A 19,718-nucleotide genomic window follows, 5' to 3' on the forward strand; every position below is an offset into this window, starting at 1 on the left:
CACGTGCCGACCATCGCATGTCCAATTGAATCCACGTGGACACCAAACCTGTGTGATGACCACCACATGCATGCCTGGCCACTCGGATTCACACGGTGGCCAACATGTACATGGCCATATTAGAACAGCATGATGACCAATGTGTGGCCACCAGATCTTAGTGGCGGCCGACGCATAGCCGCTAAGACCGCGTGGCTACCACTGTGTGTCCACCTGCATAGCATACATCCATTTGATTTGTCTAGTGGCCACAGGTTACACATAGTACTCATCGGATCTACATGATAGAAACAACCATGTGGTCGTGAGATCTATTTAGTGGTTAATTTCTAAAGAATTTACTTGGATTTTGTGTTTGAAATCTGTATCAAAATCGATCAATTGTGAATACCAAACATGTTTTCTGAGCCCTGATCGATGATTGCCCAGACGAAAACTTCTTCCTAGCCTCGGGTAAAAGAAACAAACACTTCTTATATTTGAGCCCTAGCTGATTTAATTTCCATTTTGTATGCCCTATGGTTTTCCATACATTAATTTACTAAAATTAAGAGTATATAACATAACATATATAGAGAAAATTTTGCAGCACCATAAACTCAAACTAACATTGTGAAATTACGCTTTTTAACTTTTCCAACTAGATCGATCAGCTGGCCTCACATGGAGCTAGCATATCGAGAGGTACAGTCCTTTCCATGATTTTATGGATATTTTTGACAATAATGCCAAAAATAATAGCTCAAAAACGCATAAACATAGACAATCATGAGGAGGTCAGCCAACGGGCAAAGAAAATCTTATTTTACTGTACGTAAAAAGTAAGGTAAGAAGTATTATTATTTTACTTTGATGATGGGTCAATTCAATATCAATCCGTAACTTGTTAAAAAGAAAAAAGAAATATGCAAATTGACACAGCCGTGCACGCCTATACAATGAGTTAATAGTAGAATAAAAATGTAATTTATTATATTATTTTACGATAAATACTTGAATATTGTGAATATATATATATATATATATATATATATATATATGAGATCAAAGACTTATTTTTGTGCACGTGACAAGAAGATCGAGCAATGAACCTAGATTATCCAATGAGAAGATATATCTTATGTAACGTGTTAGTAGCTTGTTGGACCAGTGTATAATGTCGATAGTGGACTGATCCAACTTATTAGCAGAAGTTGTATCTCTTGGTTTATAACTAACGACATACACCAAGAATTGTCTCTTGGTTAATTAGTTGGGTTTATAATCAATGAAAATGAGTGTTAGTAGTTAATTTTCTTTTTTTTTTTTAATATCAGAATCTTTCTAACGCAGAACAAAGCTAGGAAGAACAACAATAAATTTCATGTTAATAAACAGATTGTCATAGGTTAACAAAAGAGTTTGATAGAGTTTCACTATCAAAGGAAAAAGAAATCCTTCCGGTGAAAAAGAAATCCTTCCCGTGCTGCGTCACTCTCTCCTAGCTATCATTTTCTCTTAATAACATTTAGGTGGTGGACATGTGTGTTTTGCCTTGAAATAAAACACTACGGTTTGAGATTTTTCAACATTTTGATTGTGAGAGGCATGGTAACAATATTGTGAACCACCGGTCCAAGATCCTCAAGGTACATATTAAATATATGTAAAGTCTCTCTCAGATACATATAAATAATATTGTACTATATATAATAGAGATCAGATCGAGATGTATACTTTTGGTCAAGTGCATTAATGAATTAAAAAGAATTGTTTCACAAATTCCATATATCCTGGCAAAAATGTTTCCAACCAAATTAAAGGCAACTAAGTGAATAGAGATCATTCCTGACAATAAATGTGAGAGAGTTAATATGAACTTTACCAAGTAGATTTTGAAATACTATTTCTATTTGTTTGGACAAATAAATTCTATAAAAACCCTCTTCCATTTGTAATCCTTGCAATAAATTGTTGGGACATTCTGATCAATCTGTTGTCACTAAAGTGGTGGTTTACCAAAATTTTGGAGAAAATTTGAGAAAGGGTTGAGTATGGTTACGAAAGTCTCATGCAAAGATGTGCTTGAGGGACAAGCGAATCCACGTTAGCAACTCAATCTTAATGGCTCCATCTCTATAAAGTGATCAATCCCTTCCTCGATCGTCATCTTCAACGTACTAGCTAGTAGCTAGCTCCCCCCAACCCTCAACAACATGCCTACGGCTGAAGTGATGCCTGAGAAAACCCTTCAGAGGATCCACCTCATAAGCAAAGAGAAAGCCTCTCCCTCCCCAAAAAGGTTATGGTTATGTATATATATATATATATATATATTTCCTTCACTTCTGATCTTTTTCTTTTTCTTTTTCTTAGTATGCAAAAGAATACAACATAAACGTGAAGGTGCAGAACCTGATCGATCCAGAGAAGCTAAAGATTGTCATTTTCTTTTGATCCGTACTTTATTGTTATAGGTTGGACGGAAAGGTGGCAATTATAACAGGCGGTGCTAGAGGGATTGGAGAGGCAACTGTGAGACTCTTCGCGAAACATGGAGCCCAGGTGGTCGTTGCGGACGTCGAGGATGTCGCCGGTCTTGTTCTAGCCAAATCATTGTCCCCTTCAGCGACCTACATACACTGTAATGTAAGCAAAGAAGAGGACGTTAAGAGCTTGATCAACTCAACAGTTTCCCAGTATGGCCGGCTTGACATTCTTTTCAACAATGCCGGAGTTCTTGGAAGCCAATCAAAGCACGACAAGAGCATCATTGATTTTGATGCAGAAGAATTTGATCATATCATGCGAGTTAATGTAAGAGGAACAGTTCTGGGGATGAAACATGCGGCTAGAGTCATGGTGCCTAGAAGAAGCGGGTGCATCATCTCCACGGCTAGCGTAGCCGGTCTCATGGGAGGGCTTGGACCTCATGCTTATACAGCCTCGAAGCATGCCGTTGTAGGACTAACAAAGAATGTAGCTTGTGAACTTGGCAGGCATGGTATTCGTGTTAATTGTATCTCTCCATTTGGCGTGGCGACTTCCATGCTTATTAATGCGTGGAAGGGTTGCGAGGAAGATGATGATCATGATCATGATCAGGAATATTGCACGAAAGTAGGCCTACCTTGTGGGGAAGAAGTTGAGAAGATGGAGGAACATGTGAGAGGCCTAGCCAATTTGAAGGGTGCTACTCTAAAAGCTAAGGATATAGCTGAGGCTGCTCTTTATCTTGCAAGTGAGGAGTCCAAATACGTAAGTGGTCATAACCTTGTCATCGATGGTGGATTTACCACCTGCAAAAATTGTGTAGGCTTGTAGCAGCAAGATCTGTTAATGCTTATCATTTGTAATTTAATTGGCTCGGAAGTTGTGCCCAAGAAGCAATATATATATTGATCTTTTATGTCGGTTATAATCCGGATTTTCCATCAATTTGTTTAATGGATTATATATTGAAAGACCCTTATGATCGAGATCCACCTATTTAAGTACTTGGACAAGTTGTCCAAGATATTTCCAGACAAGTTGAGCTAGTTTTATAGAAACTTTTTCATATTTACTGTTTAAATAACTAAAAATTCTGATAACAAAATTGCTAATCAATACCTCTATCCATTCAAATTCATTGGTACTTCAATTATCTGCTTTATATAGCTTCTTCTCTGTTTTTTTTTTTTTTTTTTTTTTTTTTTTGAGAATTCGTTAAATGCATTAATTTAATTAGTACTATGTCAGCTATCATCACTCGGAACCATGACATGAACAATATTGGAACTTTTTTGTTATAGTTAAATGATTCATCTATCTTCTATCGATCTATACCACAACCGATTCCGCTAATTAATCCCCAACTTAAAAGATCAAATGGGCGAGATCAATTTGGATCTAATCAAGATTTGGGTGGTGAAATATGAGATGTTGGTCAAAAAGATCGAGTTCCAGGATAGTGTTGTATGTCATGTAATACTCATCATATTAGCAATAGATGGTGTGCAATTTTAATAAGGGCGAAGATGCAATGGATCATGATGAAATGTTCAGATTATAATTTACAGATTTAATAGCGTATATGTTGTCACAGATCATGACCGCCCTCTTCATTTCATATAAGATGGAGAACTATTTGATGGTCCAAATTAGATTTTATAGATCTAATGGTGTGTATGTTGCCATATACGATAAATATATTGTCATATTATTTAAATTTTTAAATGATATGGTACCGTGTAAACTGTTAAATGCAACAAAGCAAAATCTATATCGTAAAATGATTCATCTCTATTTCATTAAAATGGAGAAGATTCTATTCCCATCACATGGTGAATATGTATGTACAAATACAATAAAATAAAATCTAAACTACAAAAATACGCGGAATATATTCTCTCCATTTCACTGCCGATCCAATGGTTTTAAAAAGTGGCATGCACACAATATATATATTTATGCTTACCTGCTAAGGACTCGCACAAATGTTAAGATCAGTTGGCTACTTGTCTTCACAAAACTAATGCAAGTTGGTTAAGTATATTAGTTTATGAGTTCCAAGCCTAGCCTGTTCAGTGTCGTTCACTTCACAATGCCCATTAATTTATGGTTCGAACAGGAATACCGACGATCAAAGTGAGTTGGAACTGCAGCTAGAACACAGAGCACGACGACACCACTTGCATGATTTGTTCAGTATTATTCGATCGTGCCAATCCTATTTATCGCTACAGTACATAAGCTAGCAGACGCGGTGCCAGCCTTTTTTTTATGCAAGGGGAATCGCAAATTAAGGTGACTCCACACGTACGACAGGCCAGAAATTCATCAGCGATCATGAACGGTCTACGTGAAGGAAGACCCTGGCCTGTATATTCCACTTTGACTCTGAACTGACTTTGGTACGTAGTCTGTAGTCTGTGCCCATTCTAGCTAGTATTGTACACCTAGCAACGTTCCATCCAAGATCATTGTGGATTGAGATCATTTTAAATGCACGGTCAAGGTATTCCCGGTGCAATACCTTAGGTATTATACCAGCACAATACCTTTTATTAGGTCGTCCTTTCATTCTAAATGGACGATCCAAAATATATGACAACAAATACCTTAGGTAGCATGAGTGACTGTTGCGGCATGTTGGGGTGGTTAAACTATTTGTTTGGGTGGTTCAGCCGCCCTAAAGGATGATTCGAAGGTGGACGAACCACTCTCTTTAGGCAAGGGAATAATTTTGCCACTCCTAATGGTTGGTTCGAGATGGCCGAGCCCTCTTTTGCCAAATTAGGGGTGGTTCGATGGGCACCCAAACTACCTTCTTTCTTAGTCTTATTTTTTTAATTTGCTATAACGATCTGGACCATCCATTTTAAATGAACGATCAGGATAAAAGGTATATATTGACCGAATTTCAGTACGACGATTCCAATCTACATTAATGATCAATTTCAATATCCATTCGTGACATAGGTAGGCAAGGTAGCCGTTGATTGGCCCTTACATTTTTTTCATTAATACTATTTGCCCCCTTCAAAAACGAAAAGGTGGTCACCAAAGGTTTCTCATTTTTTACCCAAAAAATCTGTCATAGACGTGGTTTAATATTTGGCAAGCTCATAGTAGTTAGAAATAAAGAAATTCAAGACTGTTAGTTAGGAAGAAAAAAAAAAAAAAACGTTTCTACTGTTTGCTCGGACATATATAGTTGGTTACTAAATGGTTGTGTTAATAAAAATGGTTGATATATTAATTCTTGGGTTGGACATATATTGTTGATCATGATGTATTACTAACTCCGATCGTTAATTAATTGCATTTATTTTGTTAGGTTATACGTACTCGGGTTGTGGTTTGTTAGATTAGCCACCGCCCTTGGTGTTGTTAATTAATTAGCTAGGCTCTTTCTTACTCATAAAAAGGTTTTTGCCTCCATTCACTTTTCTCTAAAAAAAAATAGTAACTTCAAAATATATATTCTAACTTTTTTTAGCTTTTTCTATTACATCAATAACATTTTATTACTATTCAAAAACAAAAACACTTAAAAAACCTTTATCAAACAAGTCCATAAATATTGAAAAGAGTATTACTTACTAGGGATATATATAACAGTTTTTACGACAAATATTTTACAAACTAACGTGATAATTCACACACGTTAGTCAGTACTAAACAATTAAACATATATACCCATTATTATTGCTCAACTTTCTTACCTTTAAGATATTGCCACGTGAATTTGTAAGGGGGTTGTCGTAAAATCTAGTACCCTAATCAAGCATTTTTCTTATTATAAAGTGCTTGTTAAAAACATAATAGACCAATATACTCACGTATTAATATAATATATAACATAGAGTTAGTGTGTATGATTCTCACATTATTGGTTGAGGTTCGATCCCGGGTGTTTGCGTAGGAATAGGCCATCCTATCCATTTCAATTTCATAGTTAAAATTAGATTATTTTACAATAACTAACAGTGTACAAGCATGCTGTCATCATTTCAAAATTTTAAATTACGTAGTAACATATATATATATATATATATTGGATGAATAAAACCCTTTATAAAACCAAACAAAGCTTTACAACACTCCAGTCAAAACTGGAATCAAAATCCTAGTAGGAATATATCATATCACAACATATATTTACATATATTGTTAGAAGTTGTGAAATCTATTTAAAACCATAATCAAATGAATCATTTCCATTTCTAGCTAGTCTTGAAATGGAGAGATCAATCCTGTTCAGATTGTGTGACTGTGAAGAACAGTTCAAGCACTTAGGGTTTACCAATGCGCGCCCTACCACATTTAGAAAGTCCTCTCCTATTTGATGCACTTTCTCACATCTTAGCTTCCATATATCAATTTTCTTGGCAACTTAAAAATAAACTTGCTCAAATTAATTGAATTTAGCTTGTCCGTTCTCATTGGATTTGGAGAGGAAAGTGATCGATGAGGCTGGGGAAGGCATCGGCCGGCCATGGCCAGCAGCGTGGGGCCTGACGTCAAAGGAGAGCGTCTACGTGGTACCTAATTTCTTGACCTCCTTGAGCACTCCAAAAGATCGAGGTGAATTTCTAAGTATTAGATTTCTTTCTAGCTAGAACATCTTCACTGTGATTTTGAATTCCTCCCGTTGTTAATTTCTTAGCTGGAGAACAGTTGGAGATTGGAGAAGCTAGGTTTCGATCCCACTCAATGTGCACATGTATGAATCTAATAACTTCAACCATAATTGACCTATTAAATAAAAAATTAAAAAAATAAAGACAATTTACTAATATATTTTGTTTTTTGTGTGGAAGCTTCCGGCTTCACGACATGCACAGCTTGAATGACGTTCGTCTACATGCATTCATATATATAATATTGGTTTGGATGTGTTATTCGGACAGCAAATAACTGTGATAGTTGCTGTACTTTTGATGACTCCTAGTTATTCTTATTATTTTACATTATATTTATCACTATTATTAATTAATTTATCGAAAGCACACCCATGCAGATTTGTTAATTAAACACACATTGTTAGAAATAAAATTTATTTTACGGTCAAAATTTTGTTTTTTACGCTGCGTCTAACATATATATATATATATATATATATATATATATATATATATATATATATATATATCAACTATATATAAAAATTAATGGAGAGGATCCTGATCATATCACCGACCGCTTGCTGATTGCATGGAAAACAAAACTAATAATTAATTAATTAATTTCATCTCAACAAACGAGGAGCTTTAAAGGACTTTGTCACCTGATTTTTGGTTTGGTTTTCTTTAATTGCATTATATTCCCTTTCGTGATTGTGTTTTTCTACATTTTAGGGCTTCCTAAATAGGCCACTCGTGAATCCGTGATCATAAGGAGTCAAGAGGTTCTAATATGATCAATTTGTCTTTATTCGTTCAAGAACCGCCACGTCACTAACAGTAGAATATACCTGGCACATTGGCATTCTTCAGACAATCCAAGACTTTCGTCAAAAAGGATGGGAGCATTTCTGATCCATCGGATCAATATTCATGTCAACAAAATCAATAAATCATAGCCGTTGATACATCGTTAATTATTTCCATGTAATTGCCTCCAATATATGTTCGATCTATAAATAGTCCCTCACATGCATATATAATTCACAAAGAGTAAGCTAAGAGATCTCTTACAAAAAAAACAATTATCTTTTCCCTACTGCTACATGGGGATCAACGGCAATATTGAGTTCATGCCGGAAAATGATCAGGGCATATCACCGGCGTCAGAGCGCGGGCCATGGAACAAGAAGATGGTGAAAATGCTGTACAAGGCCTTGGCACGTGGTGAGACAGAGACCATTGCTAGGTTAGTGGCTGCTGACCTTGAATGGTGGTACCATGGACCTCCACAATGCCAACACATGATGAAGATACTCACTGGGGAGTCGAGGCACAGAGAATTTAAGTTCAAACCTCGGAGCATCATGGCCATTGGCGACCGGGTGATCATGGAGGGATGGGACCGCGGATTGAAGGCCTACTGGGTGCACGTTTGGACGCTTGAGGAAGACATGATTGTTCAATTCCGTGAGTATTTCAACACGTGGCTCACCGTGTTACTTAGGGTTTCCGACACCGGAGATGAGATTCCGGTGTGGCAAAGCGAACATCGGCAGCGGTTGAAGCGCTCGTTGCCGGATCTTGTGCTGGCCTTCTGATCATCGGGGCTGGATATATATATATATTAATTTGCACAAGCTAGATGTTCACGTCTTTGACTAGAACTTTGAATAACTATATATATGAAAAAATAATCAATGATATGTGTGTATATATATATACCTCGTTAAACTTGCTTTTGATTATGAAAAGGGTGTGTTACGCGGTTTTGAACAGGTAAGCTGTATTAATTAAGTTTAACATCTAAGGCCAATAAATTGTATGTTTACAATATGCATATATGGATTCAAATCCAGTATATGCCATTTTCTAGCTAGTATGAAGATAATTATAGTGTACGCTAGAGATTATGTGCCAAAGATTTGGATCGGGTGCAAATACTTGACTGTATTGCATACAATACAAATATGCAATACAAATAGTTAATGTGAGAGGACAAAGATCGAGTCTTGTACGTACCTATTCAGGCCAGTGTTCAAATTAAATAGCTAGAGAATTGGAGCAGTTCGAATTGAACCCACCTACTCGTATTGTATGCACAACTAATTAATAACTAATTGCACCCAATAATCCCCATCTCAGTGCCAAAAAAAAGAAAAAAAAAAAAAAAGAAGTGATGGCAAGCAGGCAAGCTAGGTCAAATTACAATATGATTTTATGCGCCGGCATATATTTTAATTGTAATTTACCAAACAAAGAAATATACGTATTCAGTGCTCTATTCTAACTTTATGATCGACCAAACTATAGTTAAGGAATATGAATAATTATTCAATTTCAGTTTTTTCTATTCCAAGTAATAGTTATAATCTTTTGTCAATAGATCGAATTAACAGTTATTTCACATATTTAATCTTTGTAATGATAAATTTCAAAATTGGACGAGCGTTCGATCTTGTGCTATCGGATGGTATTCGTTTGAATTTGTTAACTTAATGTAAGAGATTCTTTTTCAATTTTTGGTAAAAAAAAATAAAAAAATAAAAAATCCTTTCAACGTCCATATATAACATTGGAGAAATCGAACTCAAATTAATTTTGGAGCATGTTTAATTCTTTTAGCCAATTAAGTCGAAGTAAGACGTAACCTGCATGCATCATGCATTAATATAGAGTCTGTTTAATTAGTATTATAAATTACCAAGTTACCTAACATGTACTTAATTAATAAAACCTTGTTTGAGATTGTGCGTCATTTAGCAAATTAAACTGATCTCATTAATGATGGCATGGCTTTGATTTTCACCCCTGGCCTTTTTCTTCAAAGTCAACTTTTGGGAGCCTACTGACGTGGTTATTCTACGTCCCTATTAGTAGGAAATAATTATATTTTTGGTCATGAACCGGCCTGTACACCCCCCACCACATCATCGTATGTCATTGCTTTGGTGAATTAATTTGAACGGTACGTGAAAGAGTAACTGCCATTATATATTATTGAGTAACGTGATAAATTACATTTTTATTTTATAATTATTTTGCAAGATAGAGGTTAGAGATGATGAAATCGATCAAGATAGAGGTTAGAGATGAACCATTTCATTATTCCTGTTAAATTTTACAGATTTATTGTTGTTACAATGCAAATATATTGTCATGTTAATTAAAATTTATAAATAACAACGTAACATAATTTACACAATTAGATACGACACAACAAAATAATAGTAGCACAGTCAATTGCCCAAGTTACAAGGCCATTTCTCCCGCGTTCATTTGGTAATAACTTGGGATCGATTAATTATCCCCTAATTATCTTCTGCTCGATCTTGGTTTTGATCTATTTAAGCAAGCAAACAGTACTGTTAGGGAAAATATTAGTTTACCAAAGCCCATACAAATCATTTGGGCCTAACCGGTTCACCCGACCCGACCACCCGAGTCCGACCACCGACCCGGGTACCTCGTAACACCCGAGTCCGCGAATATCTCAGAATTACCCGGGATTTAAGGGACACGACACACTATACATAACTAGATCGTGCGCCCGAAGTCTCTCCAAAAAACATGTCACCCATAAGGGATCGTGCGCCTGAGATATGCGGTTGTGGAACCCGAAGTGTCCGTGCGCCCGAGGCCACGTCTTCCTCAACTGCCGATCCCTGCACAAACCGGGAACAATCCTAAACTGCTCCTCAATCTCTATAAATACCAGAATCTCTTGTAATATTAAGGTACATGCTATTCTATTCTTCTAAAAATTACTCTGCTCATATTCAAATTATCATCTTACTTAAGCATCGGAGGGGGATCGTCGGCACCCCCCCGACGCAGTGTTTATTATTTTGCAGATCATAAAGAACAAGGCGAATCATCATCCGACACGTCACCATGCTGAAGACTGTATCAACAGTTTGGCGCCGTCTGTGGGAACGACAAAATCGTTCCTTGCAAAAAAAAAGAAATCCGCAATGGTGACTACGCCTATGGAATGACAGTTTTCGTCTCTAAGAATTACGGCTAATTCTGGCTGATGGGTCTTCTTTTCCGACTCTTAGATCGTCCATATTCTGCTGGCCACACCAAGGCAATACAGGCCTTCCCCAAATATGCAGATGTGCAGTTACGGATATGTGATTCTGTATTCACAAACACCAAATTGGTGATCGTATCTGGGCATGTAAGATAAGTTTTGTATTTCTCATTAGTTGTCATTATTTCAAATCTACTTCTCTGTTATGGAGAATGAAATCCTCAACTTGCTGAAGCCCACATAACCTAGAAGGGCGCGCCGAAGAAGTCGCACAGTTGCTGCATCATCATGTTATAGCTCAAAATTGGACTTTCGCATATCTCTTTTAGATATCAACCTGTTATTATGCGGGGAAGGCATATACTATTCAAGTACCTCATTTACAAAAGAAAAACGAAACAAAAAGAGAAGGAGAAGCCGGGTTGAACAGTGCGGTATCGGGTAAGGTTCCGTAACACGAATGAGCTCAACCCATCTCAAGCCCAGCTCGGATTGAGTCCAACGGCCCGACAGGTCGACAACTCCCCCCTTGGAGCCGGGTTACCCACATCTTGTACTCCCCGACGACCGACGAACAGACCACCAACCTAATTCACAAAGGAAACTGTCGATGGGAAACCGAGCTCGTCGCAGCCTTGGCTCTCTCACCTGCCGAGTCAGCGGTCTGAGGGTGCATCCGAGCCGAAGACTCGGTTCGAGTCGAGGATGTCATCTGAGCCATCGTCCATCCGAGCCGATGATCCATCCCGAGCCGCAGATCATCCCGGTCTGAGGGTGCATCCGAGCCGAAGCCTCGGCCCGAGTCGAGGATGTCATCCGAGCCATCGATCATCCTGAGCCGATTATCCATTCCGAGCCAAGGAATCCATCCGAGTCGAGGATGTCATCTGAGCCATCGATCATCCCAAGCCGATGATCCATTCCGAGCCAAGGATTCCATCCCGGTCTAGGATGTCATCCAAGCCATCAATCATCTCGGTCCGAGGGTGCATCCGAGCAGAAGACTCCATCCGAGTCTAGGATGTCATTCGAGCCGCGGATCATCCCGAGCTGAGGGTCCAATCCGAGGACTCATTTCAAGGATCCCATTCGAACCGCGGATCATCCCGGTCCGAGGGTGCATCATCCAAGCCGCCGATCATCCCGGTCCGAGGGTGCATCCGAGCCAAGGATTCCATCCGAGTCGAGGATGTCATTCAAGACGTCGATCATCCCGAGCTGATGATCCATTCCGAGCCGCGGATCATCCCGATCCGAGGGTGCATCCGAGACGAAGACTCTATCCGAGTCTAGGATGTCATCCGAGCCATCGACCATCCCGAGCCGATGATCCATTCCGAGCCAAGGATTCCATCCCGGTCTAGGATGTCATCCAAGCCATCGATCATCTCGGTCCGAGGGTGCATCCGAGCCGAGCCATCGATCATCCCGGTCCGAGGGTGCATCCGAGCAGAAGACTCCATCCGAGTCTAGGATGTCATTCGAGCCGCGGATCATCCCGAGCTGAGGGTCCAAACCGAGGACTCATTTCAAGGATCCCATTCGAACCGCGGATCATCCCGGTCAGAGGGTGCATCCGAGACGAAGGCTCTATCCGAGTCTAGGATGTCATCCAAGCCATCGATCATCTCGGTCCGAGGGTGCATCATCCAAGCCGCCGATCATCCCGGTCCGAGGGTGCATCCGAGCCAAGGATTCCATCCGAGTCGAGGATGTCATCCGAGCCATCGATCATCCCGAGCCGATGATCCATTCCGAGCCAAGGAATCCATCCGAGTCGAGGATGTCATCCGAGCCATCGATCATCCCAAGCCGATGATCCATTCTGAGCCAAGGATGTCATCCAAGCCATTGATCATCTCGGTCCGAGGGTGCATCCGAGCCGAGCCATTGATCATACCGGTCCGAGGGTGCATCCGAGCAGAAGACTCCATCCGAGTCTAGGATATCATTCGAGCCGCGGATCATCCCGAGCTGAGGGTCCAATCCGAGGACTCATTTCAAGGATCCCATCCGAACCGCGGATCATCCCGGTCCGAGTATGCATCCGAGCCATCGATCATCCCGAGCGGATGATCCATTCCGAGCAAAGGATCATCCCGGGCTGAGGGTCCAATCCAAGGACTCATTTCGAGGGTCTCTTCCGAGGAGCCCAAGTGCACAACCTCATCAAAATATTGAGATAAGTTCGCTCTTCGCATTTTTGTTTATGCTAGCCTACTTATAATTTTTTAGACAGTCAAATATATATCTCATGCATTGATCAGAGAAATTTAAAATTAGCTTCCCACCGCAAAAATGATTACACATCAAGTCTAAAAAGTGGGGGTACCCACAAACTTTTCCTCCGGTAGTACACAACAAATATCCTAAACTTTCAAACTTAGCTAAAAATCAGCCAAGTATAAAAGTTGGGGGGTGCCTACCCGGTGAAATAGAAAAGTGAAACAGAAGACTATATCAAGTCACATGATTGAATCTCAGTGCTATTTTGCATACTTTGCATTAATAAATTATTAGTTGCTAAACTCTGCTACATATATGCATACATATGTGCCGCTTAGACACAGGCGAGAATAATATTTCAAGCCAGAAATTTTTATCAGAAATTCCAAAAAAAAAAAAATTAAAAAAAAAAAAAAAAGCCATGCTACCCTCAGCTTGCGCAACATGAAAAGGAGCTTTAACGCCGCCTCTCTCGATGACAGATAGAAGCCTCACAAGAATCGATGGTCACTCAAAGCATCTCTTTAAAACTCATGTTTTTGATCTATTCGTCTCCTTGTGCCGTGTTAATACAGGGATCCACTGAAAAGCTCAAGAGGAGAAAAAGGCAAAAGTCTCGTCATACCTCGAGTTGACTCGGCATGCATCGAGCACAAAAGCCTTGGCAATCCCAAGCAAAAGCCTCGGTACGTCCGAGCACGAAGCCGAGCCACTGTAAGCCTCGGGCCACCATAGGCCCAGAGCCGCTATAAGCCTCGAACCAGATCAAATCAACTCAAACCAAATCAAATCAACTCAAACCAGATCAACTCAAAGTGTTGTCTCCCTCGGTTTGAAACACAACCGGCGCGGAACACACACCCGGTCATGTCCCTCGGTATCACGGGGGGTGACCCGGTTCAACTCAGACCAGATCAACTCAACTCAAACCAGATCAACTCAAAGTGTTGTCTCCCTCGGTTTGAAACACAACCGGCTCGGAACACACACCCGGTCATGTCCCTCAGTAGCACGGGGGGTGACCCGGTTCAACTCAGACCAGATCAAATCAACTCAGACCAGATCAACTTAACTCAAACTAGATCAACTCAAAGTGTTGTCTCCCTCGGTTTGAAACACAACCGGCGCGGAACACACACCCGGTCATGTCCCTCGGTAGCACGGGGGGTGACCCGGTTCAACTCAGACCAGATCAACTCAACTCAAACCAGATCAACTCAAAGTGTTGTCTCCCTCGGTTTGAAACACAACCGGCTCGGAACACACACCCGGTCATGTCCCTCGGTAGCACGGGGGGTGACCCGGTTCAACTCAGACCAGATCAAATCAACTCAGACCAGATCAAATCAACTCAAAACCAGATCAACTCAAAGTGTTGTCTCCCTCGGTTTGAAACACAACCGGCGCGGAACACACACCCGGTCATGTCCCTCGGTAGCACGGGGGGTGACCCGGTTCAACTCAAAGTGTTGTCTCCCTCGGTTTGAAACACAACCGGCTCGGAACACACACCCGGTCATGTCCCTCGGTAGCACGGGGGGTGACCCGGTTCAACTCAGACCAGATCAAATCAACTCAGACCAGATCAACTAAACTCAAACCAGATCAACTCAAAGTGTTGTCTCCCTCGGTTTGAAACACAACCGGCGTGGAACACACACCCGATCATGTCCCTCGGTAGCACGGGGGGTGACCCGGTTCAACTCAGACCAGATCAACTCAACTCAAACCAGATCAACTCAAAGTGTTGTCTCCCTCGGTTTGAAACACAACCGGCTCGGAACACACACCCGGTCATGTCCCTCGGTAGCACGGGGGGTGACCCGGTTCAACTCAGACCAGATCAAATCAACTCAGACCAGATCAAATCAACTCAGACCAGATCAACTCAACTCAAAACTAGATCAACTCAAAGTGTTGTCTCCCTCGGTTTGAAACACAACCGGCGCGGAACACACACCCGGTCATGTCCCTCGGTAGCACGGGGGGTGACCCGGTTCAACTAAAACCAGATCAACTCAAAGTGTTGTCTCCCTCGGTTTGAAACACAACCGGCTCGGAACACACACCCGGTCATGTCCCTCGGTAGCACGGGGGGTGACTCGGTTCAACTCAGACCAGATCAAATCAACTCAGACCAGATCAACTAAACTCAAACCAGATCAACTCAAAGTGTTGTCTCCCTCGGTTTGAAACACAACCGGCGTGGAACACACACCCGATCATGTCCCACGGTAGCACGGGGGGTGACCCAGTTCAACTCAAACCAGATCAACTCAAAGTGTTGTCTCCCTCGATTTGAAATACAATCAAGTCACTCCGATTATCCCCTTCGGTAATAAATTCACATACAACCGGTTTGAAAGCCCGGACACATGTACGAGCCACCTTCTCGGGATTGGAAAGTAACTCGGTCAAATCAAATAATGAACATCCTCAAGAATAACTCAGACAACTCAATCAAATGCCGGCCTTGCAATTCTTCTCGTTGTTTTCAGCTAACCTCGAGCTCCCAATCCCAAGTCTCTCAATCAATCCGGAACACTCAATTCTTGATCCCCAGCCTGGACATCCTCCTTCAACACTCTATTGCAGCTTGATTATAGCTTGCTTCCCGGTCACAGTTTGTTCCTTCTCAGCCTTAGTGGCATACAGTTATGCAGCCAACACTATCTTCCAAGCCTGAGATACATTAAGCTCCGTAAAAGATGCTCTTTGTCTTTCTGGGAATCAATCAGTTCAGTCAACACCCATCAAGTCACCTGGTGTCGACATGCACTCGAGATTGTGCAGGCCTGTGGCCGAACCGGAAGCTCAATTGGGTCAAATGAAACCAGAGAACCCGACCGGTCGTCAGAATCTTATGAGTATCCCGACCCCTAGGTCTGGAACATACTTCATCTCAAGAAGCTCCGCTCCAGGAAATACAAGAAGAGCATACGCAGATCCGGCATCTAGTTGGTCCCAACAGTAGACATGGGCAAGATATACAGGGTTCTCTATCCCAATATTGTCGCTTGTATTCATGGGACTGAGATTCTTCCTACTTGGCAGTTATCCTCCCCGGTTGGGGTAGCTCAGAAAACTGAACAGCTTCCTTCCTCAGTTTGAGAGGCATCAAGCTCGGCGGCAACTGGGCTTTATCTCCATTAGCCGCAGTTAAGTCATTTAAAACTCGATCTAATGTTACCACTAATTCGCACACCCGGGACTCAAAAGCTGAACCGACGTCGAATCGCATTAAATGCACCTTATTGCATACACCAGCCGATCCCGAAACCCAAGATTTTGAAGGTGAGCAAATTTGAAATTTAGAATTTGAAAAAGTGCAGGATTTTTCCAAAGATGACTTCCAAAGGCCTCTGGACTAACACTCTTCGGGTGAAGCAACGACTGAAAAATCAAAACCTCCCCGGTAACATACACTCGACTCAACTTCCGAATCCGTGATAAGTTAAGGCCGCTTGATTATTCCTAAATTCCCTTACGCACAAAATTTGCATAAAAGAATTGAGGGGTAACTGTTAGGGAAAATATTAGTTTACCGAAGCCCATACAAATTATTTGGGCCTAACCGGTTCACCCGACCCGACCACCCGAGTCCGACCACCCGACCCGGGTACCTCGTAACACCCGAGTCCGCGAATATCTCAGAATTACCCGGGATTTAAGGGACACGACACACTATACATAACTAGATCGTGCGCCCGAAGTCTCTCCAAAAAACATGTCACCCATAAGGGATCGTGCGCCCGAGATACGCGGTCGTGGAACCCGAAGTGTCCGTGCGCCCGAGGCCACGTCTTCCTCAACTGCCGATCCCTGCACAAACCGGGAACAATCCTAAACTGCTCCTCAATCTCTATAAATACCAGAATCTCTTGTAATATTAAGGTACATGCTATTCTATGCTTCTAAAAATTACTCTGCTCATATTCAAACTATCATCTTACTTAAGCATCGGAGGGGGATCGTCGGCACCCCCCCGACGCAGTGTTTATTATTTTGCAGATCATAAAGAACAAGGCGAATCATCATCCGACACGTCACCATGCTGAAAACTGTATCAACAAGTACTTTCAGCTCTTGACAACCGTTCTAAGCCTAAAGTTCCACTAGAACATGATTTTCTGCATGTGATTAATTAGTTGCTATTTCTAATTTCTATATATGCTTCTTGGGAGTATACCTTAAAGTATAATTATAATGAAGTTGCAAACCATGCATGAAGCATGCATGCATGTATTATATTCAAGAATCTCACGCTTCTTGAAATGATAAAATTAATATCATGAGAAATGAGAAATGAGAAATGCTATGGATACTAACTCTTTTACTAATTAAGCGATATGTATCCGAATGATACATGTAAAGCTATTTATTGAAGATGAATAAAATAATTAATAAAATAAATGTTATGGATACTCATGAATAAGCTCTACATACGTACATCATTTGGTACCTATCGATCTCTTGGTAAAAGATTCGATACACCTAGCATTTCTCAAAATGTCATTTACTTGGTGTCCTATTTGTTTTGTTTGGATTTATGGTTTTCAAAACGTGCGATTAAAAAATAGTAATTTTAAAAATATGCGATTTAAAAACGGAATCTTGAAATGCAGTTAAACGCGTTTGGTAAAATTGTAATTTAGTCTTTAAAATTGCGCGTTTTCAAAATGCATTACATTACGCTTGCGATTTGAAAACACAATTTTTTTTTTAATTTTTTTTCGTTTTCAAAACGTAATTTTTTAAAAATACACTCTTGATATACTCTTTACAATTTTGTTTAAATTCGCTTTTTTTTTTACCTATAAAATCGCAAAGCTAACAGATTTCACCAATATCAAAATTGCAATGATCCCTAGAACCTTGCGACTCCTTTACAGCTCAAAGACAGCTCGAAGAGTTGGACGAGGGATTGTTACATAAAGTATTTTGCATTTGTTTATAGCATTTAAAATTGAAAATAAGTGGTGTTAGGTTAGCAGCTTGAAGAAATAAATCTGGAGCGAACTGGTGTAAAGTGTGACCAGTTCTACCTTCTCTGTAAAGATGTCTCAGTTCAGTGCATGGCTGCGACTGAAATATTCAAATTTGATCACCATCTGATGTGTCATCCATTTCTCTCCTTTTTTTTTTTTCGTTCATAATTTTTTTTTAAAAAAAGATAAAAAAAACAATTTATTTAATTGTATAGTTCGTCTATAATTCCAATAACATCCAAGATAGTGCTTAAAATATATATATATATATATATATATATATATATATATATATATATATATATATATGGTACTCTTAAGCAATATTTACATTCCCCTAGCCATTAGGGAGGGTTATTTTAGCTCAAAATTTGGTGAATAGTTACAATACTCACTAATTGTAAATTTTAAGAAAAAAATTTACTCTTGATAAGACATGCATGCACGTTAGTTTGAAAAAGAAAGAAGGTATAAATAGAATGGAGAAAGTGCTTTGAAAAAGAAAGAATATGTAAACAGAATAGGCAAAGTAGATAACAAAAATAAAATGTGAAATGTAAGTGCTTTGAAAAAGTGGGTAGTTAAATAGAAAATTGTGATTTTTTAAACTAAAATGATTAGGAAATTCGTTAAGCTGGATGTGAATGCTATAACTTTTGAGAAATGATTCATTTTCTCCTTTGGCCCTTCTCTCATCCTCACACTTTTTAAAATTACTATTGAATTTATAAAGCTAGCCCATGTGCATGTATTTCTATTGATTTTTTAAAATAAAATGAATAGGAAATTCATTAAGAGCATTCTCAGCAGATTCTCAACCATTTTTCTTAAATATAGGGAGCAAAATTACTTTTTACTTTCCTATCAAAAAACACCCCATAGCAGTTTCCCTTCATTTTTTTTCCCTATATCATTAAAATATATATATTTCTTTACTTTTATTTTAATTAAAAGTAGGAAAAAAGAAAGAAAGAAGATAAATAGGAGAGAGATAATATATTTTTTACCTTTACTTTAATTAAAAGTAGGAAAGAAAAATAAAGTAGGAGAGATATAATATATTTTGTGAATAAACAATTGAATAATAAGTGAATAATGCTTCCCAATGCATTGGAAAATACTATTTACTTTCCAGGAAAACAAAAATTTTAGGAAAGCTACTGTGGAGATGTTTTTGTAACTTTCTTAAAATTTTTCCTAAAACTTAGGGAACAGACCCCCTTTAGGGAAGCTGCTGTGAATGCTCTAAGCCGGATGTGAATGCTATAACTTTTGAGAAATGATTCATTTCCCCTTAGTCCTCCCATCATTTCACTTTTCAAAATTACCATTAAATTTAAAGAAATCACATAGACCCCACAAATCCAATTGTGGTTTTGA

The 19,718-nt window shown here is 39.6% G+C and overlaps 2 protein-coding genes across 2 annotated transcripts; both read left to right on the plus strand.

The window, feature by feature from the left end:
• The first annotated feature begins 1,968 nt into the window (after positions 1 to 1,968).
• On the plus strand, positions 1,969 to 3,400 carry LOC133878184 (short-chain dehydrogenase reductase 2a-like). Its single transcript, XM_062316695.1, has 2 exons — positions 1,969 to 2,281; positions 2,457 to 3,400. Exons 1-2 carry the CDS (start codon positions 2,196 to 2,198, stop codon positions 3,301 to 3,303), a joined length of 933 nt encoding a protein of 310 aa, XP_062172679.1. The 5' UTR covers positions 1,969 to 2,195; the 3' UTR covers positions 3,304 to 3,400.
• Positions 3,401 to 8,138: 4,738 nt separating this feature from the next.
• Positions 8,139 to 8,708, plus strand: LOC133878469 (wound-induced protein 1-like). Its single transcript, XM_062317023.1, has one exon. It carries the CDS (start codon positions 8,195 to 8,197, stop codon positions 8,687 to 8,689), a length of 495 nt encoding a protein of 164 aa, XP_062173007.1. The 5' UTR covers positions 8,139 to 8,194; the 3' UTR covers positions 8,690 to 8,708.
• Positions 8,709 to 19,718: the final 11,010 nt, after the last annotated feature.

The sequence above is a fragment of the Alnus glutinosa genome, chromosome 9, assembly GCF_958979055.1.
Source record: "Alnus glutinosa chromosome 9, dhAlnGlut1.1, whole genome shotgun sequence".
Taxonomy (NCBI): Eukaryota; Viridiplantae; Streptophyta; class Magnoliopsida; order Fagales; family Betulaceae; genus Alnus; species Alnus glutinosa.

Coding starts and splice junctions, on each gene's coding strand:
- LOC133878469 (XM_062317023.1), top strand. CDS start 8,195: ATGGGGATCAACGGCAATATTGAGTTCATGCCGGAAAATGATCAGGGC.
- LOC133878184 (XM_062316695.1), top strand. CDS start 2,196: ATGCCTACGGCTGAAGTGATGCCTGAGAAAACCCTTCAGAGGATCCAC. Junction 2,282..2,456: donor GCCTCTCCCTCCCCAAAAAG/GTTATGGTTATG, acceptor TTATTGTTATAG/GTTGGACGGAAAGGTGGCAA.